This window comes from Falco punctatus, assembly GCF_963210335.1.
Source record: "Falco punctatus genome assembly, chromosome: 6".
NCBI classification, from domain to species: Eukaryota; Metazoa; Chordata; class Aves; order Falconiformes; family Falconidae; genus Falco; species Falco punctatus.
In genome coordinates this window covers 63,031,906-63,057,555 of record NC_137585.1, presented here as the reverse complement: position 1 = coordinate 63,057,555, position 25,650 = coordinate 63,031,906, and the positions used below count along the sequence as shown (strand labels likewise).

General features: G+C 46.3%; 1 protein-coding gene across 2 annotated transcripts in view; it reads right to left on the bottom strand.

Annotated features, from left to right (window-relative positions):
- PLXNA4 (plexin A4) overlaps positions 1-25,650 on the bottom strand; it is a 470,690-nt gene that overhangs the window by 91,487 nt on the left and 353,553 nt on the right. For both annotated transcript variants that reach the window (XM_080393429.1, XM_080393430.1), the window contains exons 10-12: positions 13,921-14,121; positions 4,800-4,896; positions 1,305-1,495 (exon numbers count right to left, since the gene is read on the bottom strand). In XM_080393429.1, coding sequence (XP_080249555.1) covers positions 1,305-1,495; positions 4,800-4,896; positions 13,921-14,121 — 489 coding nt within the window. The remainder of the gene's footprint in view (positions 1-1,304; positions 1,496-4,799; positions 4,897-13,920; positions 14,122-25,650) is intronic.

Here is a 25,650-nt window from a genome sequence, read left to right as displayed (position 1 = left end):
GCATAATAATTCCTATTAAATCACAACAGTGGAAGCTGGATTTCCCTTCTTTGCATTTACCCCTATCTTTGTCTCATTTTCCTCCTTACTTTTTTCATTTGGAAATAAGACCCTAGCCACCTTGAAAGGGTGCTCGTGTTAACTAAGGCATGGTGACTGAGAAACACTTCCTTAAGGCAGGAGGCAGTCGGTAAGGATGGGGCCCCCATTTTCAAGGCTCAGATGCATCCTGCTGCCTGCCCTGTGACCTGAAAACGGTGCCCATCATTGTGGCAAAGGCATCCCAAGACAGCAGACGAAAGTCCCTTTAGACTGCAGGCCTGATTTGCCTACCTTGCCTTCTCTCCTTTCCTCTGCTTGCTCTCTCTATGGACTTTCTATTCTCTTATCTCACCTTTGTACCTTCCTCACAGATCTTCCTTAGGTTTAGTTAACACAATCAATAGGAAATCTTACAAAGAACACCATTTTCCTGCAGTTCCTTCCCCCCAGCCTCACCCTCATTCTCTCTTTTATCACTTAATAGGACAGTTCCAAACTTGAATTAGTCCAGGCTTGATCCTGCCTTCTCCTTGAGCCTTCAAAAGGGGAACATTGATAGCTATACAGGGCTTTGTTTGCTCCATGGGGATTTCTTTTACCATGCAAAGTCAGCCAGGCAAACAAAAGACTGTTACACTGCTGAGGCCAGTGGAGTCTGCTCTTTTTCTGGACGTTGACCCTGTCCATGTCATGCTGCCAGGAAGCATGAACTACAACCCACCTTGTTTCTTGATCTCCTGTCAGCAAAGTTCAAACCACTCCAGGATCACTCAACATCTCCTTCTCAGCCAGGGTGGCCAAAGAGGTTCTTTCAAGAGGTAGTTGGGCTCCTTTGATTACCTTCACACTGCCCATCTGAGATGTCCCAGAGCATCCTGTCTCACCCTCAGCTGTTCCACTAGAAGGCCAAGGTCTCCTAAAGGCTTGATGTCATGTCTACCAGCCCTGTGTGTGCAGGTCAAATGCTGTGGCGTTCCTAAGACTGCACCAGCAGACTGTGCTTGTGCAACTGATTTACATCCACGGACTATGGTGGGAACCCTGACACCCTGCTCACTCCTGTGATCTAGACACCTGAAGTCGTGTGCCTGCCTTTGAAGGCCACCATGTCTTCCCATCACCAAGGGTGCCTGGGGCTTTGCCTGATCCAGCAGAACTCAGCCATAACCTTCCCCTCACCAACCCAAAGATAAATCAGGAAAATAAAGCAGGGAAAGGGTACGACAGGGAATACCCCAGCTTCTGGTAGATCCATGACTTACATCCGTGATCTTGGGGTTGGTGCATTTGCCCTTGGTGCTGGACAACTCCAGCCACTGGCTGTCCTGGGCTGGGCAGTGCTGCTTCAGCGTGCACTGGTTTTGTCCCTCGCACCAGCCGCACTCGAAGTCTGGGTCAGCTTTCAGGCAGAGTCCACAGCTGTCCCGCATGGCCCCGCACTTGTACAGGTGAACTGCAGGGACAGGAAAACAGAGAGGACCTGAGAGATGCAGACAGCATGGGAGAGTGGGGGGATGTCAGAGGGCAGAATGAGGAGTGAAAAAGGGGAAGGTTTTATGGGCTGCTCATCCCAGAGGCAGGATGGGAACTCTCCAGGGGGGTGAATAATGGGGTGTGAGGGGGAAGTGTTTACATCCTTCTTGAAATAAATAGCACTTGTCAAAATTCAAACCCCTTGAAAGATATGTTTGGAAGCTGACAGCAGAAGGAAGCATGCTGCGCTCAGTAAGATGAGGGTTTACAAGCAGGCGGCTGGGGGGAAAGGTACTTGGGCAGTGACTCAGCCTCAGTCCTTTCCTTCTTCAGAGACTTTCTGAATGTCATGTGATGCCACCTATAACCAGTCTCAGCCTCAGCACTTCATCCTAAAATGATTTTCTAGACCCGGTCTACCCACAGCTTAAACCTGGGGATTTTTCTGATGTGAAACTACCCAGAACTGGGCGTCAAGGTGATGCCACTCAGGTTACTCAGGTTTCCCCCTTAACAGAAATCCTAAGAGATAATAGTAAATCCACAATGCTTCACTATGAGGCTGTATCCAGGGATTCACAATCAGCCTTTCCTCCTTCTTCTGCTCCAGAAATTCAGTCTGTTTTACACTTTGAAGTACTAAGTTGAACCTCCTCTAATAAAGAGAGCAATGGTTAAAGCTTAGCTACATCTTGGATTGCTAAGTGTTTAGAGGAAGGCAAAGCTTTTTTTCTAAATAAAGCCTAAAAACATTGCAGTCCTCCTACAAAATAAGATCATATTATTTATCCTTATTATACAGATATGTAAACTGAGGCCTGGGTTGCACAGGTAGGAGACTGATAAAAATTCTCCTCCCTGAAGGTGAAGATGACAGACTTGAGGCTTTCAGGCTTGCTTTTTCCTGTATTTGTGGGCATGTTGGTGAATTTCTTTATAAGATGGGGGATTTTGCCTTTGTGCTACTGTTTTGCTGGGTCAGTAGGTGACTAAAGTCTTGTTTGTGGTTATTACTATACACAGTCCTAAAGCCCAAAGGCTTTGGATATGTGTGCTGAAAAGCTCTGGCTGGCTCTTCATACTTGCACCCCAGAAGTCAGCAAGCATTGACCAATGCAAAGAAAAGCCCAGAAACTTATTATTTCTTCATGTTAGGTTCAAGACAAGTTTGCAAAACGGCTGTCAATCACAGTGCGCTACAGGCTTCCTGGGATACAGCCCTTTCCTTAATTTTCTGTTGGATTTCCTCAGATTTGCTGAGTTGCTCTGCTTGCAGTGCTCTTAGTGAGTACCTCTGCTGCCATGTGATGCCAGCTATGAAAGCAGTGGCATCTTGGTTGTGTACCCAAGTGCCACTGCACTTAGAAAGGCACTGGGTCTAATCCTGCCTCTGCCTCTCAGTTTTCCAGAGAAGAAGGTCTGCTTGTTTGCAGCACTGTGCAGAGCCCTGCCTGGGTTTTGTGTTTGCCTGTAGCCACTACATTTATGCTAATAAATAAAGCTGTGTCCTTGGGAGCGTGTGGTATGCCTCCATCTGCTATACCCATGTACATACTCCTAAGCTCTCCTCCTGACCTGAAACCTGATGGTGTCATCCAAACTACTCATGCGAGATAGCCACCAGCCAGTGCCACTTCCTAGGTTTTTCCTAGTCATTACTTACAACCTTTAGGGTTCAAATAACCCAAGAACTTGTAAGGGACTGTGCTAGAGGCTAAGCACCACAGATGTTTCTTGAGTTCATCCCCTGGTCTGGTTTACATTGCCAGCGCAGACATGCCTAAAGACACAGTCATCATGATTATGAAACTGATTTTACCCCTACATCACCCAGGACAGCTCAGTACTGCCCAAAAAGGGTTCACACTCATCGTATGGACCATGTTGTATCAGCAACACTTGGGCTATATATAATGGTAACAGAAAACTAAGCAGGACGGGGGGAAGTGCCCAAACCCTGACCTCCAACCCACGCTGGTAAAGACCAGCACAGCCTATGGCACTGTTTGGGCCCATGAAAAGTAGCACTGTCCTGGCAATGCCTTGGCACAGCTTGGAGAGCAGGAGAGAGGGCAGACAGCTTCAGTATGGAGAGAGGTTGGCAGTGTGAACGTGGGCTATGCCACACTGCTGGATGCCAGGGCTAGACAAGGGTCTCCAGCCTGTGGTGTTTGTTGAGTGGATTTAACCTTCAAGAGCTGTGGGTTTGGGGAGGACAGTGCAGGATCTTTTGCATTTGGCCTGGATATTCTAACCCAGCGGTTATTTGAGCCAGCAGAGAAAGACATCACAGAGGTAGGGGCAGGAAGAGAAGGTCAGGAAAGGGTCATGCCATGGGAGAAGAGCTGCCTTCTGTATTGCTTTCCAGCTTCAATGTGGCATTGGTGGAAACCTCACCCATCACCCCTCAGCACGAGGCGGTGTGTGAAATGGTGTGAAAGAAGCATGGGAGTACCTGATGGGGAGAAGTGGAATGGGAGAAGGTGTGGAGTGTGTCCAAGAAAAGCAAAGGTAAAGCGAGAGAGAGAGAAACTTCTGAGAGGTGGTGATGGGAGAAGGAGAGAGTCTGCAGGTCTGGGCTGTACAGGGAGAGCAGCCGAGAGGAGAGGCTGCCTGGGGGAAAGTCTTCAGGTTCCCTGAGGGTGATGGACAAGAAGGAAGAAGATGTGAATGGGCTGTCCATCTCCAGAAAAAACACCTGCCTCAGGGCTGTGGCTGGACGTGCAATATCCCTCTGTGAGAGGCACATCAATCCTGTGCTGTTGGTGGTAATTAAATGGAGCCAGGCTCTGGGCAGGAGGTGGTTTTCGGTCCTTTGCTATTATCATTTTATTTTGTTCACAATTTTCCCACTGAGGAACTACAGCCTTTCTCCTCCCCCTCTCCCTTCCCCTGTTCATTACTACATCGCCTCTGCACAGACCGTGCCGATCTCCTGGCATGTTAACTTGAAGAGCATCACTGCGGGAGGAATAAAGAGGGGGGGAAAGCTAGAGAAGGAGGGGTATAAAAACAAAACACAAAATTGTGGGGAGAAGCCGGAGGCAAAGATGATGCAGGAAGCAACACAAGTGGGAGGGAGAGTCATATTTCTCCAGTGCAAAGAGAGAAGTGCGTGTGTGTGTAACACATAGCACACAAAAACCTGGTAATTTGCAGAGTGCAGAGAACAAGTAAGCACCAGACAGCATGGGGAGATGGTGCTGCCTTTGTTAAGTGCAGGGAGCTATGCGGCCCGTTGCTAAGGTTACCGCTTCCAAGGACAAGTTGAAATAACTCTTTACCTTTGTTCTGTGCTGGGTTGTCAATGTTGAAATTCCCATTCCAGACAACCGTCAGCTCCACCGGCAGGCTGTTAATCTCCATCCCTTCATACGAATACTAGAAATAGGAGAGGAAAAACAAAAAGAAAAACCAAACCCAGACTTACATGGTGCCCAGAGGTAGGGAGGGGATGGGAGAAGGCAAAAGGTAGTGCTGCAAGTTGCGAACAAGAGAAATTAAGCTGCCAGCTATCTCCCTAATCACAATTACGTGCCAGAAAGCCATGGGATGCTCTCAGAGTCTTGGCTCTCAAGGGAGCAAGCCATGCCCCTCGCAATAGCCTACTTAGCTGTTATGTCAATGTTCCATGATTTAAGTGTATTTGCATGTGATGGGGTTTATCTTCGAAATCCACCTTCTAGTTGTTGTGCACAGCTCTGAAAAATATTTTGCCAACTCTTGGGTGCACTTTTAAGGTGTACATTATGCATTGTAAGTCTACCATCCATATGTACCTCTGCTGAGTATTCTGATGCTGAGCTTGTATGTAAGGTTACCTATATTAGTGATATTTTGAAGAACTCTTGGAAGCTGAGTGAGGTCTCAGGAAGCAGGGAACAGTCATACCATGGAAATATCTTTAAAAAATGGAAAATGGAAGTTCTGTGTAATTATAGACCTGTCAGCCTAACTTGACTTCCCAGAAAGAAAGTACATCAAATTATTAAACAATCAATTTATAAGCACCTGCAAGATGATAAGGTGATAAAAATCAGCCAGCATAGATTTGTCAAGAACAAATTGTGTCAACCCAATCTAATTTCCTTTTTTGACAGGCTTAATGGCTTTGTGGATAAAGGAAAGGCAGCAGATGTGATTTATCTTGATTTCAGTAGAATATTTGCTACTGTCCTACAGGAGATTCCCATAAACAAACTAAGGAAATAATGATCTAAAAGAAACCACCATAAGGTATATGCAAAAGCTGCCAACCCCTCCCCCCCCAAAAAAAAAAAACCAACCCAAAACCCACAATCAACAAAACAAAGTTAAATAATTCAATGTCAGGCTGGCAGGGTGTTTCAAATCGAGTAGTGTCCTGGGTCTGGCACTATTCAGTATTTTTACTACTAACTTGGATGACAGACCACAGATATCATGAATGACACTGTTCTGGAAGAGGGTGCAAGCACATTCAAAAGCAGGGTTAAGAATTCAAAAGAAACTTGACAAATTGTAGAACCAAGCCAAAATCAACAAGGCAAAATTCAATACAGGCATGTACTGACTGTTCTTCAGTAGGAAAAATCAATGCAAAAAAATACAAAGTTGGAGTGACTGGCCAGTGCTGCAGGAAAGGGTCTGGGGACTGGTGAAGATCACAAACAGATTGTGAAACACCACTGCCATATTGCTGCCAAAATCCAAGCAAATCTCAGTTGGGGATATCCTAGATAGAGTTTGTTACATAGGTAAGCCCCAGGAGGAAATTATTTTTTCCTATTCAGAACCAGAAAGGCTTCAGCTGGCATAGGGGGTATCCAGTTTCCAGCAAATATGTATTAGGAAAGCCAGAGAAATCTTCTGAGAGAGTTGGACAGACTTAAACAAACACTTGTCAGGCACAGTCAAGGTACACAGAGCTGGCCTTAACAAAGGAAATGGCAGCTGATCTCTGGAGGCCCTCTCAGCTTGGACAGCTCTCTGACACAGTGCTGCTCAGTGTATTTTTTCAGCTAGATTTTGGTTTATCACAAGCCAGTTCACACAGGGTTCACCCGGTTGTCCATCAGATCCCATTGCCCACCTCCATCAACAGCTTCCATCCAACACTTCACCAAAAGGCAAAAAGCCTCTTAATGGGAGAGGAGATAGTTGCTTAAAGGGCAGAATGGGAACATGTCTGCTACGGTTACTGACCACTGTGCACATCAGGATTTACCCTCCTGAGATCAGGAATCTCCCACTGCACCGGGATCTATAGCAGAACAAACTCCCACTTCTAAAGAAAAAAGATGTTTTCCCCACTACAAGGCTAAATGTAATTCAGTAAGCGGTCTGGTTTGGTTGGGCATGTCTTAGAGACCACTAAAGAGTTCCCCATCACTTAAAGTTTCAGCATGGTTTTCCACAGAGATGCCAAAGCTCTGAGCCTTTAGAGGTAGATTTTTCTGTATCTGTTAATTGCCATGTAATTGCAGAGTAAATCGTATATGGTGATTTCTGTCCATTACGGCAGAGTGAGTACTAGTTGCACGGTAATTTCTCTTTGGACAAACTAAACACAATTAGGCACTAATCTGCAAGGCCCTGTGATTACAATCTAGTTGTAGGGTATTTATGGGTATAAGCTTTGTGGTTACCATGGAAGTAAAGAGCAGCTGCAGGTTAGCAGAGTCCTTTGCAATAGCGCTGTACCCGACAGTTCATTCAGTATTAGCATTTTTATGACACTTTTTGGTGACACTGCCAGCAAGATGCAAGATGATGCAGAGCCGCTTGGACTCACAACACTGGCTTTTCACAGCTTTTTGGAGCTATGAGCAAGGATGGGGAGACATGAGTGGGAAGGAAAATGTCTGAAAAGTAGAGAATAATTAATTTTCTGCCACTCAGGAGCATTCCAAATGCCTGCTTTGCACAGCACTTGCAAATGCTGATTGGGAGTGGGAAAGAACATGTATACAGAACCACTGGTCACCCTTACGTCAGACACTGAGTCTGTAGGTGCCTGAGAAAGTGCTACTTTCTGCCTCAGCAGAGCCTTATGTGCATGTGTTGGGATTTAGCTGTTAGCAAACCTAGACAGGGCTGCCAAGGGACAGGCAGCTGCAGTCCCCCAGAGCCTTTCATCCCACTGAGAATCCAAGCACCAGCAGCAGGAGCCCAGCTGGGATTTTAGATCTAGATCTGTCTGCAGCACCAGGGGCAAACACATATTAGACTTGTTAACTCAGCAGACTTGATCCAGAACTGGAAATGGATGCAAGGGAATAAACAAGGGGATCCCCATGAAAGAGCTCCAAGGATGAAGCCAGCTGGGGGCTGGAACGAGGATGCTGACGGTGCCATGCCTGGCCTGCTCAGACAGCTTGTGGGCTGCACGGCAGTGAAACAGAGCAATTTGCAACATAACAGTGAGTAAATGCTCCATCCTCTTCAGACCACAGGAGCTGCTAACTCGTTGTGACCCCTGTTCAAAGCCCACTGAACTTAATAGGAGTCTTTGAAAAGGATTTGCTCAGCTGTAACAATAAGATGGAAATATGTTTCAGAGAAGAAAAAAGGGATAGTGTATCGATCTCCAGGACAGCAGAGCTTCCTGGATACTCTTGATAAGAGCATTCATACTATTAGGGCTTGTGTATATACGTTGCCTTGTACAACTTTCTCCAGCACAGGCAGAACTGCTCAAAAGGCATAAATCTGACCTCTGAATCTGCCAAATCTGGATTCCCACCATACAAATCAAATCAAAGCAGAAAATTACAGGCAATTTAGAGGCCCAAACTGAGAAAGAGAAGCTGCCTTTCCGAAAAGGCAGACTGGCTCCCATCAGGAAACGCCAAAGATCTGTTAGAAGGAGCTGTTGTAATTCACGTGAACAACACAGCGTGTTTTGAACTCCCAAGTACCAGTTCTTTGTCTCTTAAGCTTTTTGCTAGTATCAGATACTCCTGCAACACAGGCTGAGCCCATCACATCACTTGGCCATTTTGCTGTGGCATTAGCAGTTTAACATATTACACGTAAGCTACTGTAAACATGTTGACTGTTTGTCTCATGGAAGCTCACAATCCTCGGACGATTGATCACAATCCAGAGAGGATGGCTGCAAAATCATGGCTAGCAGCTCTACAACAGCTATGGAAACATTAGACCCCTTCATGGAAAAATATTTTGCCTTTCAGAAATCTGCAAATTCCTGTCTCTTTTGGGCATCCAGTTACTACAGGCACCCTACATTAGAGGAACTCAGCTTCACAGATCTCTGTGAATTTGCGGTTTGTGCAAATCCATTGCCATGCTTGACCTCTTGCTGCATCCTGCTGGAATGCTGTATTGCTGGGTAAAGTTCTTTGGCAGTTTGGCTGAGGACAATAAACCAAGAGTGGTTACATGGTATTTCCCCCTTGTATCTTAAGCATGTTCAATAGACATCTGCAGACAAACAGCATTTTAGCAGTATTGTAGTGTTAGCCTGTTTTCCCTTACACCAATTTTGTGATTAGAGCTTGGAACTGGGAACTGATTCCTGTACCTGGCTCTGTCACCAACTCTGTGTGATCCTGGGCAAATCATTTAATCCCTTTTTGCACCAATTTTCCAGCCATAAACTATAGGCAGAAAACTTCTTGCCCACAGTCATCCCGCCTCTTTGGACTTTTTGTTTCCCAGAGCTAGGACTGAATTTTTATGTTTAGGTATCACCCAGGACAATAGAGCCCACAACATGACTGGGGTTTCTCTGTGCTATTTGAATGTAGATAAACAATAACAATGCATCATAATAATTGAGAAGTGGATGCACAACTAACAGCCCCGTGCTTGTCTTCCTTTGGCTGCCCATAAGCATATTTTCCCACAAGTTCTGTGAATAGCTGCTGACTTTTTCCCAGCAGTGTTTCTTGTATGGGTTTTCCTAGAACTCCTCCCGCTGCGTGAGCCACACCACAAAGTCAAATGGCACTGAGATCTCTTGCTCCAGTGTAATGGTGTGGCAAATACAACATATTTGCTTTTCTTATTCCTAGGTTACACAGCATTTTCAGCTGTACTATCTCAGGTCTCATGACACACAGACCTGCGAAGGACTCAAGGCAAATTATCAGCAGGGATTTTGCTGCTAGAAATCAGTGTCTGCTGCCTCTGTGTGCCAAAGTTTGGCAATGGGTAGGCTCATACTGAGCAAGAACGTGGGTTTTGTCACTGAAGCAGGTAAGAGCAATGGTCATGGCATGGTCAGTTGGGTCATTTCTCACTCATCTCCCAACATCTCACCCTGTTCCTCGTGCCAAAGGCTGCTAATATTGGGATGACTGCAAGTACTGGGTCTCCTGCTGTTTCCCACTGGGGAGATTGCTCCCTGCTCTGGTAGATCTAGCAGTTTCAGCCATTCCTCCTGACATTTTTACTTATTTATTTATATGCCTCTTTGGCTCTCCTCCTTTTCATTTCCTCCCATCACTCTGTGTCCAGACTGTCGGCAGAGCTATCATAAGTGCAATAAGGAATGGCAGTAGGGTCTCTCTGAGTGATAATTGCATGCCTTGGGTGGTGTGATGGAGGACAAAGCCCAGAGCTGAGAGTATCAAACCACTTGACAAGAACAATAATTGTCCCGAAGCATGCTGCCTGCAGTGACTTATTGCCGTTATCAAATGAAATATCTCCAGGAAAGACAGGGGGAGAGACCGAGCTGGCTGCTGATGGGACCAAGCACCTAGGCACTGTCAGTGTTGGATATGACATTACTGACACACTGTCAGATAGGCTGGTCCCACCTGGGTGTTCTTATAGCATCCTTTAACTGAGGTTGGAGACACTTGGAAAAGTGCCTGCTTAAAAATGGTTCTGATCCCTGGTTAAAATCTTGAAGGACCAGGCAGTGGAAAGCAAGAATTAAGGTTTTTTCCTGCTTTCACACAGGATCGTATCAGAAAAAAAGCCTGCATTTTGCAGAAGTTATTATGCAAGAGCTGAATTTGAGCTCATCGATGCCTAGTGTGTGATGGGAGGGGGTAGATCTTGAGGCTTATGAAGGAAAACAAGCCAAGAAAGATTGCTTAGTCTAGCATGCACCACCAACAGAAAGATCTGCTGGCAGGATAGCATCCCTTCAGGGACACACCATCACAACACATCCTCCCACCCTCCTTTGGACCTTCTCCAAGCCTGCAATGCAGGTGCTACATTCAGTGTCTCATCCAGCAACTCTGCCGAGGGGGCTGATTCAATTTGCAAACAAGCTCATATGGCTGTTTCTAAAACCAGGTGACCCTCGGAGCACAGGCTCATTGTATTGCAGTGGCTCCAGACAGAATGCTAGTTCTGGCAGGGAAGGAAATAATCATGATGGAGACATATCTACAGCACTCCTTCCCTATTGTATGTGTCCTCTGCCACCTGCTCAAACAGAGCTGAGGCTTCTCTGTTCCTTTTTTTGTATCTGTGTGACTGTTTCTTTCTTTCGTCTGGCTCTCCTTTCCTCATCTATTTCTTTCAATGTCTTGCAAATTCAGAGCAACAATGAAATAACATTTTTCAGGGAAAAAAAAAAAAAAAGAAAAGAAAAAGAAACTCAAATCAGAGAGTCAAAGTGCCTTCAAAAGAAAAGGGAAGAAAAGAGAAGGAAAGAGAAGGGAAAAGAGAGAGAGAGGGAGAAGGGAGGGAGAGGGAAAGCAGAAAACAGGATAGAGACGAGTTGCATATATTCCAAAATAAGCTCTCTCCCTAAAAAAAGAGAGGTTCACCTGAGCCAGCACCAAACATAGGATGGACATCTTACAGACACCACACAGCAGCAGGGTCATGAAGTGTCTTGGCATTAGCCTGAGACAGCCCTGCTACCCTGGCGCAGCTCAGGAGTGGCCTTCAGTGCTCCAGCTTATGAAAACAAACATTAAAATGACAACAGTGCTGTCACAACACTCAGGCATCCCATGAGCAAATGCATCTGGGATGATTTATCAGAGCCCACTTCTCTGGCCCTAGGCACTAGCAGCTTCTTGGGGCATGCAGGTACTATGGGAATAGTAACCACTACCTCTCAAAACCAGGCTCATTTATTAGATACCACAACTTGGATGCTGAGAGGAAGCCCTCAGGACTACAGAGGCAGTCAGTCCCCTGCTCAGCCCAACTATGCTTAAAACCAGCCAGAGGTAATTCATGTTGATGCTTATGTGTGCCAGAGAATTCACGACTCTAAAGGGTGGTTGCTGTCTTCCCTGTTAAGACTCTTTGGACAGATACATAGACTCTGCCTGTTGCAGCACAATCAAAACTAGCTGTCTGCACAAGGCTTTGACCATCACATACCAGGTTAACTTCAATAAGTAGTTAGCACACCTTGCCCCTGCACAGCTACAAGTGGAGATACCTTCAACAAGCACATAAATGCCAGCAAGAATACCACCAGGCCAAGGAGCAGCAGCAGTGGCAGGAGCCGCCCGTGGCACCACACCACTCCCGTGCCTTCTCCCAGCACAGCCATCACCACTGTCCAGCCAGACCTGCTCTGGACCCGCCACCACTGTGGGCTGCTGCCATATCAGGCCATGCACTCCACCACTACTGCCTGTTACCCTCAGTCTCTTGGCTTCACGGCAGTCAGGCTTCCTTCTCTTTGATCCCAACAGCTCACCTTTACTGGTGTCTGATCTGGATCTCCAGGCTCTTGCCACCTATCTCAATGCGATCTGGATCGCAGGCTATCCCTCCCTGTCCCTGCCTACGTTGGGCACCACCGTCACCGCTCAAAGCTTCAAATATCCCCTGGAACAGCCATTATTACTGTCACTGCTCATTACACTCAGTCTCATAATCTGAAGGTTGTGAGTTTGTGCCTCACACAGGGAATCAATTGTCACAGCACTAACAAGCTATCAAGCTGCAACAAGGCTTTTACCATCCCATCCCAGGTTAACTTCAATAAGTAGTTCCCATGCCTTGCCCCAGCACAGCCACCAATCCCCCACAAATTTTCAACAGTTCATCTACTGCCCGTGCTGTTTCTTCAGCCTCTTCAGCCCAGTCCACCCTGCTTCTTGCCTCTGCTGCATCCTTCTCCTTATCTCTCCTCCACAAAAGGTACTCTCTCTCTCCCCACTCTGCTTCTTCCAGGTCTCTCTTCATCCAAAGCTCCTCTTCCATCCCCCTCAGAGCTATTTAACTACTTAGCAGGAACCACCCACACCTGCACCTTACCCACATCAGCCAACCCACCGCCCCTGAAGCCAGCCCACAGCTGTATATTGTCAGTGTTAATTAACCCAGCTTCATTCCTCTACATCTGCCCAGGTTCATAGCCTTTTAGCCACAGACTTTCACCATTGTAAAAGATTTTATTTTGATTTTTTAAAGTGTAGTGCCCTGTTAACTTCTCAAGCCACCCATTTCTGTGAAACTTCAAACCTGGATTCTCACAGGCTGCTAACCAGCAATGAAAGTCAGCGGGAGGGAGGAGGACTAAGAACAAACACAAGAATTTCATTGGGAAGTTACTTGTTTGCTACAGATCATAAAATGTGTGAACTGCCTATAACCTTCAGCACACTGCTTAATGCAGCAGAATATGTTGTGACGGATTTTAACAAGCGCTGCCCGGCATGGAGTGGCAGATCTGCAGTGAAGTGGCTAAAGCCTGTAATTAGCTCTTTCACTAATAAATCATCTCACAGTAGCAACAATGACTCAAATGCACGTCTTGGAGACACGAGTTTTGTGGAGAAACCTCAGGAGAAGCGGAGACCACCATTGCACCTATGCACAGCTCCTGGCAGATGCCCCCAAAACTGGCATTGCTGTGGTGACAGCTCCATTGGGACTCAGACAGGCTCCCTGGGAGTTACTACTGGTCCTGCACTGCATATCGGGAAGTGGAGGTGGGCCAAGGTAAGGAGACTAGCCAAAGGTCACACGGTGAATCAGTGGCTGGAGGAAGGTTTGACTCAAGCCTTCAGCATCTCACCCTTCTTTTGACCCATTACATGCTGTCATCTGTGAGACTGTTTATATGGGTTTTTATATGGCCTATCACCAAAACACCATATAATAACCTTAACTCTCAATGTTGACATGAACGCCTGTCCCTTTTGAATGCACACAGGGATGTGGCACTGTGAGGATATGGGCAGGTTAAGCTGGTAATAAAGCCTATAGGTCACGGCTAAGGTGCTCCATACCGCTAAATGCTGGGGTCCAAGGGCAAAAGCAACTACTGGGTGGTGACACCAGCCAGCCTAAAGAGCAAAAAGGGCAGTCTGCAAGCTACCAACCAGCCTTTCCTTGGCTGTGACTGGAACCAGGTAGGCAATAAGGTAAAAAGGGCTGCAACACAACCCCAGGTCCCATTGGGACAGCGCTATAGGCACTCCCGGTCCTCCTTGCACCACTCCCAAGCACACAGGGTTGGCTCACCGAGGTGTTCTGGCACTGCACGCTGGAGCTGTTGAACCTCAGGGCAGGCACGCGCTGCTCGTTGCCCTGGATGTTCAAGATGCACTCGTAGCCTCGCTGGCCCGACTGTGGCTGGGGCAGGTTCTTGGCCTTCAGCGTGATTGGCTTGACCACTTCCACCGGCACCAGGATCTTCTCTGCCTGCAGCAGCTGGGGACAGTCCTAAGGAAAGAGAAGACAACATGCCAAGTCAGCACATGTGTTTCCCAGCTGCAGGTGGAGTCCTCTGATGCTTCTCACTTCACGCTTCACTTCAACAGATTACAAAGCCTTTGCATCTCCCTGGGCCTCAACATATTACAAGGGTATTCAAGGAGCATTACCAGGAAGGCTCAGATAGGTGAGGAAGGATTTCTTTTACAGACCATCCTTTCCTGTCTCCCTTATTTGCACTACAGACTTTCAACCTTCAGCATCCAAGGAAGCTACCTCTGGTGCTTTTTAATACCTGCTCTGTTAATCAGGTAGTGGGAAAGCAATTGTGTTGCACACAGGGACTTAGCCCAGCCACAATGCCATGACCTAAGAAGGGAATAAAGCAAAAATCTGAGTATAATTCCTTGCCTCCTCAACAGCCAACACATCGTTATACAAAAGGCACGGCTCCAGCCAGCTTCAGCAAGACATGTTGTAAGCTACAGACTCTGAGCTGTTAAAAAGAGTTTGTTTTGGCTTAGGAGAGGACAGAATATTTATTACAGATGGATCCAGCTCCCAAGAAACAACTGTTGCACAGTGTGTAGAGATCTCTTGGAAAGCTTGCCACCGTTTCACCAAAGGAGCAATGCTAAGCGGATGTTACTAATCCAGTGCCTCTTGGTGGGTCCCTCGCACAGGTAGAGGTCTGGGCACCCAAAGCTGCAATGCAGAAGGCTGTATTCAAACTCTCATTAATTTGCACAGCTTTAGTTAAGAGTAGCAAAGCACTGCTTCTTCATAGTACAATTAGACAAGTGCAAGCTGTCAAATTCATGTATTCTAGGAAGCTACCAGCTCTTTAGGAAATTACTGCAGCGTTCGCCTGGCTAATCCAAGGCAGTTTGATGTAAAATGGGATCCCTTAAAAAAACCACTGCAACAGGCTACAAAACATAAGCATACCATATGTACAGACCACACTGTCTTGATCATTTGTGAGTGCCTGGCTGTCCCCTCTTTTAATTCTTTTCAGGTCCTAAATGTTAGAAGAAAGGCTGTTCCCCTCTTTTTTTTTTTTTTTTTTTTTCTTCTCTGAGTTGTGTTTAGCACACTGCCTGCTCTCTGTAGAGCACCATGTTATCATGACAGTGCACCTGCCCTGTCCAGTCCAGACAGCAACAGCATTTCGGTCTGTCCTGCCCAACATTAAGGCCAGGTCCAGTCAGTGCAAGCAGAGACAGGGAACTTACATAAAGAGGTGTAAACTTAATCTGTAGGTGTGGGCAAGGGACAGCAGGGGGGAAATGACTAATCCAGGGCTGAAAAGTAGTGAAAGGGATTGAAAGGCTCTAAAGTGGAATTTATGGCTTATGAAAGCCTGGGAGCTTGTTAGAGCAGATGGTAGAAGCATCTTACTGAAGCAAATAGCTTAGGAAGATAAAGAAATGGATTAGACGTGTAACATCTGCAGTTACACCAACCAGAAATAGAATTACAAGAGCCATCAATCATCACCCTGTGGGTGTGAGCTGATCCATGGCCTGAGGCAGGAAGAAAACCCAGTAACCACCCATCATGTTGCTGCAGTGAAGTCCAGAAGCCTTCCTCAGCCTCCAAAGAGGGTCCGTCTGTCCTAGTGGGGATGCCAGACTGGAAAGTCCTTTGAGGCTACATGATTTCTCATCTGCACTTATAGGGTGATGCTAATGGTGTAAGTACTCAACAGCTGCTGATAGACTTCAGCTGGACTTGCCCAGACTAGCACTCAAACCAGGACAGCCAAGCACATCGTCACTGGAGCTGGAGGGAGGTAAACTATCTTGGGTTTGGTGGCCATTTGCCTGGGCTAATCCATCACAAGACCTAGTTTAATATCTGCTACCAAGAACTGAGGCTTAATAAGCCATCACGTTAACTTGATGGGATGGTGTAAGGATTGGAGGTGGCAAGGTACTGCATTGCAGTGGTGAGCTTTACCACTGTGATGCTCTGCAGTCTTGGGGATCCTGCTGCTGAGCAGCACTTCAACAAGCAGACGTGTGAGGAGGCTCCAGAAAGCTGAGTATATGGGCAGTGGAAGTTGCCTTATGACCCATCGTGCACAAGACACAGCCAGTATGGAAAGAGGCTGTATCTGACCTCCAGGAGTGCTTGAGGAGGTATACCCTCTGCCAGCACTCCCTGCTCTTGCTGTTGTCCTGTCCTGTGATGAAATGCCCCTAGGGAACTATAATATTTAAACATGATGGTTGAAGTGTCACAGAAGTGTTTTGTCTTGACAAATGGGCAATGCTTGGCAGTCTAGAAAGTCTTTCCAACCTTGGTTGCAATGGTCCTATCCTATTAAGGCACACAATCCTTAAGGTTAGCTGTAGGGTTAAGTAGCTATTCAGCATGAGAAAGTGAGGCATAACCTAACCCTGGGTGCATTAGACATATAAAACCCCAGAGGGCAGGGGAAGAAGGTATTCTAAGCTGCGTTAAAACAACAGTGAGAGTTTCCAGTTCTTCTCACACCAGCAGATACCATGTGCGAATACCTTTTGGGACAGTGTGGTTTCAACACATCCTGGAACTTCCCCTTCCCCTGCCCAACATGTCCTGGGGCCTCTCAGTCAGCTCCCTCTCTTTCTCCTGGCACAAGAAAAGACCTTGGCAACATCATCTATATTGTTTTTCTCCCCAGCTATAAGAGTTGAGAGAGAGAGAGATGCACTGGCAGAGAGGATCAGTGGGACAGGAGGCTGGGAAAGCCCTATCTGTCGCTGAGCAGCCATTTCCCAAGAGTGGGCATTTTGCTTGATGTCTGTCAAATAGAAAAGCCTCTGAAGGGAACTGGAGGATGGGGCTTGGAGATAGTCCACCATGTTACCTGCAGGCCAATCCCAGCTCTTCAGACTGGTATTTCTTGTCTAGCTTTATCCTGTCCCCCTCCACCACTGGTGCTGTAACCTTTCCGATAACACTTGTTTCAAGTTCATTAACAAGCAGTGATTGCAGCAGCCCCAAAACAGGATTCGTTTGCATATAAAAAGCTTTGCAGTGCTGTGAGGAAGTTCATTATAGATAATTGAAGAGGCAAGCGCCATAAAGAGGAAATCCTCCCAATGTGGCTTTATCTGATTGACCTAATGTTCTTTCTAATTGAAATGGGGGGGGGGGGGGGGGGGGGGGGGGAGGGCAATTGCATTGGGTAATGTATTGCATAAAACCTCAGAGCTTGGACTAGGCTCTGGGTTTGAATTCAAATGTAGTATTCATTTTGCAGCCCATGTCAAGCTTTGGATGCCTGGTCAGGTTTGTATTTTTGAGATCAAAACATTAACCTGCTCAGAGCAGACCCTGCAGCAGGACCAAAGCAGAAAGATCCTTAAAAAAAGAGTTATCTTCAGTATTTTCCAATGGAGACACTTTCCCTTCACCCTTCCTCTGCAATGGACATCACCTAGGTTAGAAAAGCACAGTTTTCACATGATGTAGGGGAAATAAAACCATCCACTAACAACAACTGTACCAAGGAAAGTTACAGTCCCATCCCTTTTGTCTTTGGTATATAATAAATTAAGCCTTTCCCCCAACTCTACAGGGAACTGGTTCTGATTCCAGAGCTAAAATTCAGTTCAATCTGTACCAGGGCAACACATTTGAAAGCGGACTCTTGTTGATTCATTTTGTGTATGTAGCTTCATTGTCTTCATTGAATGTTTTCGAAAGACTCATTCTCCTTAAAATAATATCCTCCACCCTTGCCAATTACTCGTATCAGCAGCAATGCACACCTCAAATCACCAGATTTTGCCAGTTATCAAGTCAGAGAGCTTTTGTAGTGAAAACACGGCCTGAAATGGGCTGTACTCATTGGGTCGATGGTAGTTTAATTTTCTTTATTTATAACTCCTTATAGAATCCCTGAAAATGTGTTTTTCTGCAGCTTGCAGGAATAAAGAAGTCTCAGAAATATGAGAACCCTTTCTCTCCTTTTCTTTCACATATGTGTTATGGCCCTCATCACAGTTATACCTGAGTGAGTCCCCAGCGAGAGCTATCATGAGTATTTTGCTAAAGAGGACAACGAAACCTCTCTGAAGCTATGTGGTCTTAGCCCTGAACTAATTAGTTTGGTACCTTTATGGTGCTTCATACATATATAGTTATGATTTCATGGAGGTTTCACCATGCTGTTTTCTAGTATAAGCTGGAGACTGTGAGTTATCATCCTCTCCTAGGGATGAAACATGTAGGGATCTTTCACAGTCTGGTGATACTGCGTGGATTTTATTCTAACCTTCTTTTGTACAGTTTCACTCTGTTGCTGTTTATAGCCAGGATCATGAGCCCAAGTCTCATCGAAGTGTTTTCCGTTTTCCAAAAGAAAACGGGTGTGATCTGCTGTGAATAGTAGGCATCCCACAAGGGAACAGGTGAAACATCTGTGAAGGTTTAATTAAAGGGGTCCTCAAACTACGGCCCGCGGGCCAGATACAGCCCCCCAGGGTCCTCAATCCAGCCCCTGGTATTTACAGACACACCACCACCCCCCTCCCCGCCACCACCCCCCGCCTGGGGTTGGGGGGGGGAAACCAAGTAGCCGCAGATGGCTGCCTGCCACTTCATCTGTGCGCCAGCCCCCTGGTTAAAAAGTTTGAGGACCCCTGGTAATAGAATGACCCATCCACCTATCAAGAGTCTCGACCTTATATTGGTGTCCCAGTTCATTTCTCTTGCCCTGTGCATCTCTTATCATCCAGAGCATTCAGGTGGGGAAATCTTTCCTGCTTTTCCTTTGTACTGCTCCCTCATGATCCCTGGTAGTATTAACCGGATCTCCACTTTCTACAGAAGAAAACTGGAGCTCATCTATGGCTGACTGCACTGTAGGAGTCTTCGGCAAGATATATTCAACTCTTGGCAGTGGGTTTTCACCCTTTCTTTCCTAGAAAAGTAGGAGTCATCTCCATTCAGGACCAGACATAGCCACCACCATCAATTCCTCCAATACTGATCTCAAAGCATCCAGTTCTCCTATTCTCCTGTCATCAAAATCTATTTCTTCACCCTCATTCAGGGCTTTTTTAAGACTTACTTTTCAATATCTCTCATTCAGCAACCATCTTTGTGCCTTATCCAAGCCATCTTGTCTGGAAGGAACATGACCACAAAGCAAATCTACATGGGGACCATAACTTACTCACTCAAGCCCTTCAGAACCCCACAAGAAATGGCACTCATTGCTATTTACTCACATAATATGTAAAAACAATACATCTCTTGTCCGTCTGCTCTGCTGAGCTGCAATGTACCGCTTTGCCTGTGTCCTCTATGGTTTTCCCACCCTCCCACTCTGTGCTGTAATCAAGTCAAAAAGGGCAAGATTTGAGAGGCAGGGATTGAGTGTAAAGATATCTAGACTACAGCATCTGGATGCTGTAAGTGAGATTAGATAAAAACACATTAAACCCAAAACAGAACAGAGAAAGAGAAAGAAAGGGAAGGAAGGAACAAAAGGATCAAGGCAAACAAACAAACAGAGATACTTTTCCCCCCATTGATTCTAGAAGAATCAGATTTCACCTGGATAAAAAGCAGGAAATCAGCAAGTTGGCAGATGACAAGCAGCAAGGACTGCCTGGAATATGTTGCCTGAACTTTTTTCTCACACCTCAGCATGGTCACCCTAGGTCAGGGTTGTGACACCACCTGAGCAAAATCAGAGGCTTGTTTAGCAGCTACCCTGTACTGCTGCAAACAGAGAGCTTCAGGCTTTAGGGCTGACAAGCTGTTTTCTTCGATGAATCATTTTTAAACTCTTGCACAACTTCCCAGCCCGAGGATAAACTGGAGAAAGAAACAGCAAGGAGCTCGGCATTCCCAGTGTGAGAAGGGAAGGGGTGAGTTACAGTCCACGTTGTGTTTACATTATTACACCACTAATTCTTAGCATCATAAAAAAATATATTTAGAATTTACACGAACAGTGCCGGAGAATGTTATTAGGTTATAAAGTGGAATCAGGTCAATGCTTCGTAGGCAGGATTCCAAGCTCCATAAATTTCTGGATATACTTCCTCCAAATTTACATTGGCACCAGCAGCAATCAAACCAGCTACAAAAAAGCTCACCCGGTCAAAGAATTTTTTAATGCACCATATATTTTATCTGCACTTCCTAAGTTTACAATGTTGTTAGTTTGATTGATGTTGTGCTTATTTATTGCCACAGCAAAAGTAATAATACATGAAGAAAATGCTCAGAACTTTAAAGGCAGCTGATGAAGAGAAAGCAACAGGATTTATGGGAAGTGTAAACATCTGCAGAGACAACAAAGGAATAATTGAGTCTTTGCAAGGCTGTCACTTCTGGTGGCTGCTTTCTAGTTAAGAGTCTTCAATGCACTCAGGAGCAAATACCAGCTCTCTTTTGCCAGATACTGCAAGTGGTACTGGTGCCTGGGAAAAGGTGGTTGGCCTGGAGGCTGGTGCTCAGTCTATGGAAGAGATTTGGCCCTGCTTAAGCTCTGTGCACTCTGGTGGCTTGCACAAATTAGTGTACAAATATCATTGTTGAAGGAAGGGAACCCAACAGAAGTATCAGATCACTAGCTCAGCTGCCATAGGCTGTTGGGTCCCTGGCTTCGGTGTTGTGAAGGCTAAAGAGCAATAAGTGATGCTGATCATCCAAGAGTGGATACTGGAAAAGCAGAAGCTAAATGAAGTTAACTAACCTCCTCTCATATGGCTCACTGCTGGATCCTGTTGATTGGGAGCAAAGTGACCCCCCCAAGGCCATGCAGGCATTACTGGGAAATGACCCAGGTCTGGTGAGAGCTTGATCTCAGCCTAGAACTATTCTGCCTCTGAAGTCAGTCCATATATCTCTGCTGATCAACATTAATGATTTTACTCTCCTTTAATTCTTTATTAATAGAGTCTTTCTCAGCTGGTCCATTATTGCACAAGGATCAAGGTCAGGCTGCCATAATTATCCAAGCACCACATTTATCCTTCTTAAATAGAGACATGTTAGCGTTCTTTCAGCCCTTTGCTGCTTTGACACACTCTCAGAAGGAAAAGTAATGATCTGGAGAGCAGGAGCCTTCTGGTCACTGGGTGAGGGGAGTGGACTAGTGACAGAAATAGTAGATGATTGTGTCATTAGGTACATTTACTCAGAGGAGAGGGTCTATGGGAGACATGCAAGCAGTCTCAGCTCATGTGTTTCCTGAGTAACTGCCTGGTTTTGAAATCATAAAAATACGCGCACTGAGGAAGGTGGTGTACATGCAAGCCACAAGATAACTGTGTATGTACTCAGGCAGTCTGTAACGTGTTAAAGAAAAACCCTAGGTAAGTAGAACAGCCCTTCAGAATAACACACATAGTAAAACTGCATTGTGCAAAGCCGTGGAAAGCACAGAGCAGAGCACAGGCAGCTTATAAAGCAGTAATGACTTCCTTCTCTAATTATTACTATATAAATCTGCATCCTTCTGCTTAGCCAGCCTTCTGGCCTTCTGTAAGGACTTTATCTGAAGTTCCAAGACATGATGCATATCAAAGCACTGTACATGCATGGCAGCCCAGTGAGGCTGCAAATTTTGAGCACTGCAGTAATACCCCTTACTGCTCATCCCTGTTGGTGCCAAGGACTTTGACATGTCACTCCTCCACAAAGCTGTTTCCTGTACAGCTGTGCCAACAAATCAGTTTTGCTTGCCTAAAGGACATTCTCCAAGGCTCCCTCATAAGCGACAGGGACTCCCATGACAACACTCTCACATGGGGATATCTGGTCTGTAACAAGGGTTGAGCCCAAGCTGTGACACTTTCCTCCTAAGAGAACCAAAGGTCTGTTTCTTATCTAAAGCTTCCCATTTTTACAAAGTTAGTAGGAACCTGGTATCTTTGAGAGCTCCAGACTTTGGCCCAACTAGGCCAAGAATGGCCAATCAGTTCAGAAGTCAATAGAGGAGACAGAGTAACTGGTGGACCGGAGGTTGCACACACAGGCCACATTGATGCAAATCCACTTTCTTCGGAAACCAGGACAGAAACCCAGAGAGTCATATTACTTTGGCTTCCACAGTGGGAAGGTCAGGACCATGATATCATGGCTTTTGTCAGCCTCCCCCACACCAAGATTCATGACAGTATGTGATAACATCCAAGCCAAAGCAAATGGACTCATGCTTAAAAACAAGGCAGAGAAGGAGGGTCTGGGCTCAGCCTCCTGGAGATGTCCCAGGCAGGGCAGGAGATAAATTCCAGCCTCACCTCTTATCTGTAGCTTCAGCATCCTGAGGATGTTTCTCATTGGCCATGATCCAAAAGCTCATATGAAGCAGTGATTGCAGCTGATGTTACAATGAAGAAAAGCAAAATTCTCCTGCTTTAGAGCCAGGCCATCAGCATCAGGGCTAAGTCTGAACGGGGAGCGGTCTTTCCTGCCTCAAACAGCAGGGTGCCATACAGATCCTTGCAGTCCTAACAGATGTCCAGATAGCCAGAAAATTCTGTAGTCACTTGAGGCATTACAATGGCATTGCACTGAGCTGGGCTATCAAAACAAGGTAAGCTCTTCCCGATGTTATTTCAAGGGTGCTGTGTTGGCAGGGACAGATGAACATTACCCTGTTGCATTCTGAGATCACTTTGTCCCATGGGATAAATAAACTTGCATTACAAAGATGAGCAGCCCAACTGTTATGCATAACATATAGCAAGGACACAATACTGAGTGTCAGATGTTTCTTACACCTCCATTCAGACTAACCTCCCTGAGCTGCTCCTAGGAAGTACTTGAACAAGTTCTTGATTGCTCGCTCACATGGTGGCTGGATAAACTAAGCTCTAAGAAAACAAGATGTGTATTAAGGTAGGAGTAACCACTCACAGGGAGGTTTTTTTTTCCATCAGTTCTCTGTTCCCCTTGTGATTCGGTTGGAGGTCTTGACAAGGAGAGACATGATGGAGCTGCCCTCCACCGGGACAGATTTCCTGCAGATCCACATCCCAGTAATCAGAGATCCTGCTAAGTTACTGCAGAAACTGAGCAAGTCAGCAGCCTCTTTCCCTGCCAGCTGAATGAATGCAGGGCAGAAAGGCTCAGAGGTGAAAAGGGTGCTCCAAAATAACAGAAGAAACCACTCTGCACACAGGCTTTCCATCTTTTCCTTCACCTCAGTGCAAGTCAGTATGACTTACAGATAACAGCAAATTACCTGATTTGTTTGTACATGCACAAAGACTTCTTATGAACAGCCCCCACTGCGAGATTGCAGCTCCGAGTACTATGCACTGTACAAGCCCCTACTAACAGAAAGTGCTTACCTGACTCAGGAGAGGGTGTGAGAGAAACAGGGGCACAGAAAGGTAAATGTGTCTGAGCCAACTTAGAGCCAGGTATAAAACCCTCATGTGCTGAAACACAACCAGTGGCCTCATACACGACCTAATACTACCTCTGAGCAGTATCTTCATATTCTAACAGGACTCCATGACCAAGTGGAAAGCTTTCTGCCTGGCCTCCAACTTCTGTCTTTAACTTCCTCTTATTATTATCTGAAGCACCCTCCTCTGAAGAAGATGTGCCTGCTACATGATACGTCCCCATTTCTGCGAAAGGGCTGTAATGGTGGATGAGGGATGAAATGCCAAACCACCAGGAGCCCCAGGGCATGGCTGGATCCAAACAGTCAGCTACAGCCTCCTCCCAGATTACCCCTGCATCTTCCCTGGACAGGATGCTGACAAGACTGAACTCCATCACACGTGCTTGGAAACACTTCTAAGAGCTAAACAGATGATAAACACCAAACCCCCCATGCTGCTTAAAAGCAGGTGCCACAAAATGCATGCATCACTATGCCAGATCCCATCAGCATGGGGTGACTCTTGCTGCCTGCAGCAGCTGCTTGTCTAGAGCTGCTCCTCACCTCTCCTGCCGGTCCCCCTGCCTGCTCACATCACTTAAAGGCAGCAGGTTCCCTGCAGTTGCCATAGAAACTACACCTCACACCCTCCCCTTAATGATAGACAGGTGCCAGGATAAGTGAGCGGATAATTGACAAGCGGGAAAGGATTCGGCACTCTGATTTTGGCCTTGCTGCAACCGTCATTAGAGTCCCTGAGAAATGAGAGATACATTAATTTGAGCAGTGATGGCTTTTCTCTCCTCCCTGTGCTGATGCTTCCAAAGCTGCCTCTCTGGCCCAGTTAAGAAAGGCTGGAAACAGGAGCGGGAGGGAAACCGAGCAGTTGCCACAGCAACAGCTGAAGATGCATCACCAGAAGATTTGCCGATGCAAGGGAGCAAAGGGTTGGCCATGCTCACCTGATGGCCCAGCAGGTCATCTGCCCCCTGCCCAGCGCACTCACCCAGGCATTTCCACTGGGGTGCATTTCGGGAGGGGGTGGGCACTGCATCTTCCTTCTGTACCTTGCAAAGAAGGCAAAGACAGACATCTGGGGGCCCTGAAAACCTGCCTGCTTTTTGAGAACTTGGGGCCAAGCCCTCCTGGAGCCAGGCTGAGATGCACTGGCAGGGCAGGGAAGGGCGTTGCTGAGTTTACTACAAAGTCTACCACAGTGAGGAGATGTGGGCATTACCACATAGAATAGAACAGAATTGGCATTAGAACAGAATTGGCATTAGAACTGAATGGAGTGGAACAGAACAGAATAGGACATGATAGGATACTTTTCAGTTGGAAAGGACCTACTACAATCATCTAGTCCAACTGCCTGACCACTCTGGGGTTGACCAAAAGTTAAAGCATGATAAGGGCATTGTCCAAATGCCTCTTACATGCCTGCCAGTTCAGGTTGAGCTGTCATTATCACTCTGTGCCTCCTTTCGTCACCTCCTTTCTTTCCTGTTTCCCCAAAACCCACCCCCAAGAAGGACAGGCAGGCGGTCAGAGATAAATCAGTGCACTCCACTGCAGAGGCCACTGGTACAGCTCTTTGTTTGGCACAGGGCATGAGCAAGTGCTGGGCAAAGCAGCACTCCGCTCCTCAGCAGCTGCTCGCCAGCATGCGGCTCACACAGCTTTCTATCGCTTTTGACAAATTAATATTTGAAGCAGTTGTTTCTTTTATGTGGGCTTTACTGTCATTAGCACGTAAAACTCGACATAAAACACTTTGGTGCGAGATCTTTTCTTCTGTTCTCTTTTTAGGCAGCAGATGAAAATCCTTTTAATAAAAAGCTTGTTTGGGGGAGGAAGAAAAACACATGCACACACAAATCGGTTGAACAGGGAAAGATGAAAACCTCCTTCAAGGTAATTAAATGATTATGTATCTTTTAAACCCCGCGGATAATAGATTTGTTATCTAGGCTTGCTTCTGCCTTTGCCATTTTTCCCCCCCTCTTTCCCCCCGCCCCCAAAGCTAAAATCCTTGCAAGGCCCAGAACAAGATCATGTTCATTTGAAAAGAAGGCACAAAAGAAGACTTAATCCTTTATCCCATCAACTCAAGTAGGCTACCCCAGCTTACCCATCCTTGTACAGATGTCTATGAAACACTGGCTTGAAAACTACCTCCCTGGGTC